The sequence below is a fragment of the Physella acuta genome, unplaced genomic scaffold, assembly GCF_028476545.2.
Source record: "Physella acuta isolate Inbredline_101_S28 unplaced genomic scaffold, ASM2847654v3 ptg000426l, whole genome shotgun sequence".
Classification (NCBI taxonomy): Eukaryota; Metazoa; Mollusca; class Gastropoda; family Physidae; genus Physella; species Physella acuta.
Window position 1 is genome coordinate 358886 of NW_026731945.1, and position 3039 is coordinate 361924.

Here is a 3039-nt window from a genome sequence, read left to right on the forward strand (position 1 = left end):
AGTTTCCTGGATATATAAATAACAGTAACATGATAGTATGGGACGGAGTGGCCTAGCGGTAGAGATCTGGACTGCTAACCAGCAAGCTCTGATGGGAACCTAACTCACTTTAGGGAATGTAAGTGCGACTAGGCATAGTACTGACCATATTATCTCTTCGTATGCCAAGGTCACATAAAAAGTGCACTCTACTTCTATTGTACCATGTTTTGGAAGGAGAACTTTACTTTTTTTAACATCATAGTAGGGTATACGGGAACCGTTAAGTTGCTTTATATCGGGTCAAATAGTGATTAACACACTACGTACCGATGCATAGAGTATTATTAAATGATTGTACAAATTCTAAATGTGTGTAATGTCCGAACTCGAGACTTTTGGGTGAGCAACTGGAAGCTCTTGAACTTGTCTACATTGTGTACGCTCATGGTCTTTTATGCTAGAAATGTATAATTAAACGAGCCAACCCCCGGTGTACTATACGTCGCTATAACTCCCAACCTCAGTTCCCCCACCCCTACACCACCCACCCCCGTTAAAACAGCCTCCTCTAAATTACCTTCTCTAAGTTGCAAATCGTTTAAAAATAAATAATCTGCCTCTAATACACGTCAATAATTCGACCGGGCTCTACGATTGTAAACATTTGGTGTGAACCAGACTTCACCAGGCTGGTGGTGGTGGTAGCGTTCCGCTTGGAGAGGGAGGGAAGGCTATGCTCGCTTACGTGGTGGTGGTTCCCGCGAGGTCCCCACGTAGATAATTATATATATATATATATATATATATATATATATATATATATATATATATATATATATATATATATGTATATGTGTGCCTGTCTTTGAAAAAATAACATTGTGTTGTATATACACATATCAATATATATATATATATATATATATATATATATATATATATATATATATATATATATATATATATGTAAATATATATACATATATGTGTGTATGTATTCGTGTGCGTGTGTTGGTATAAAGCTTATTGGTTATTTTTATCTACATTACAGATCTTCCTACAACATGAACTCACCTGAAATCTGCACCGAGATCGTGAAATGTCTCGGGATTGTGTGGACAGACAAAATGTTTCTCGACTTTACAATCAAGATAAAAGATGACACAATCACTTGTCATAAGCTCGTTCTTGCGGCCTGCTCTGAATTTTTCCAAGCGTTGTTTCGATCAGGAATGAGGGAGATTACAGAAAACTGGGTTGAGTTAAAAGATGTTTCCTATGAAATATTTCAGCTGATTCTGAAAACACTTTACACAGGTGTCAATGTTTTAACGTTGGATAATTTCATTCACCTCTGGAGGGCTGTGCACATGTTGCAGATTAATTTTATGGTAAAAATATGTGAAATATTTGCAGCTGAGTCTATTACGATGGAGAACTGGGAAAACATTTACGTAACAGCTAAACTTGTTGGCTCAACTATTGTTCTAGATGAGTTACATTGCTTCATGTTTCATGATCAAATAAGTCTTTCATCAACATATCTACAACTGTCTTCCAATGAAGTTCGTAATTTGATAAAAAGCCAGGATCTTTGTGTCAGTAGTGAAGATATTGTGTTGGAATCAGTGATACGATGGGTCGATTGCTATGCTCCAAATAATACTAAATAATACTAACACAGATATTCAAAACACAAACAAAATAGTCAACACAGAAAAAGATGGCAATGAATTGGAAAAAGTACCTTCTGATAACTCGCTTAATGTTGCATTAACCGAGCATTTATCTAGAAAAGATAAAATGACAGAATTACTCAGTCTGATGAGGACATATCTAGTGAGTCCAGAGGTGTTAACACAAGTTTATTATCTTAAAATGTGTTCTGAAAACAAAGACTTTAGAGATATAATCGTCAGCGCTTTGTCGTACCAAGCCCAACCTTCAAGAGACGGCCAGTGGCCATCAGCGGCTGTGCACAGATCGTGTAGTAGCGTTACACACGTTGGGGTTTATGCAAGAAGAGATGGACAGTTTAGAGCAATACATGCTAGTGATGAGACTTGGTTCGATTTGCCAACTTGTGATGGTTTAAAAAAAAATATTCAGCTTGTGACGTTTGATACAGACTTGTACGCAATAGGAAAACCTCTTAACATGCCAAACACGCAGCAATATAAATTGTTTGTCCTCTCTGTGAACGCCTGGAAAAAAGTTTTGAATCTGTTCTGTAACGATGTGTTACTTGTTTCTCATGGGCAGTTTATTTACATCTTAGACAAAAGTGATAATGTAATTTATCTTATAAACCCAAGGAGTTTGGATTTTAAAAAATTCAGAGAAATTCCAACGCAATTAGATATAAAATACGCAACTGTCTTTGAAAACTCCATTCTTATTTTCTCATCTGAAACTCATAACAACATTGAGAATACAGTTGTTCACAATTACGAGTTTCCTTGTGACGTTTGTACCAAGCTAACCGATTTGGATGGACCAGCAGACCAGCTGACCACTTTCAAGAACGACAAACACAGCTACATATTACAGACAAATGGCTCTTTGTGGGTTATTTTGAAAGCATCGTCAATAAAAAGAATTGAAGTAAAATTTGTTTTTAAGCTATGGAATTGCCAAAGAAAACAATATGGTGCTTTATCATACAACGAGAAGTTGATTATTTTCGGAAATAATCCTGATAGAGATCCGCCAGATGCAAATAGGAAAAATACTGTTCCAGGACATCTTAAAGTTATTTCATACTGGGGAAATGATGATGCAATGTCAAATTTCGTTCCAGCTACACTTCCAAAGACATTTTTACTTAGGTAACTGTAAAGCTGTGTACATAAATAGGAAATATAGTTGGTTGACTTTATTTAACCATCAAAATACAGTTCAAAATCTTATAAACGGAGAACACATATTTGGTTTTAATTTTATAGCATTTATTTTGTTATTTAAAAAAAAACCTTTTAAGCAATTATACTTTCTTTAAAATAAGAAACGAACTTTGCTAATGGAGTTTCCCACACATTCAATGACTTTAAAGTCAAT

General features: G+C 35.3%; 1 protein-coding gene across 1 annotated transcript; it reads left to right on the forward strand.

The window, feature by feature from the left end:
* Positions 1 to 1046: 1046 nt before the first annotated feature.
* On the forward strand, positions 1047 to 2814 carry LOC131942781 (kelch-like protein 8). Its single transcript, XM_059302707.1, has 2 exons — positions 1047 to 1551; positions 1667 to 2814. The coding sequence occupies exons 1-2, from the start codon at positions 1047 to 1049 to the stop codon at positions 2812 to 2814; spliced, it is 1653 nt and encodes a 550-aa protein (XP_059158690.1).
* Positions 2815 to 3039: the final 225 nt, after the last annotated feature.

Bases quoted from the DNA above. Each gene is read 5' to 3' on its own strand.
- LOC131942781 (XM_059302707.1), top strand. From the start codon at position 1,047: ATGAACTCACCTGAAATCTGCACCGAGATCGTGAAATGTCTCGGGATT. The intron at 1,552-1,666 runs GTAATTTGATAA...ATACTAACACAG, and splicing joins ACTGTCTTCCAATGAAGTTC to ATATTCAAAACACAAACAAA.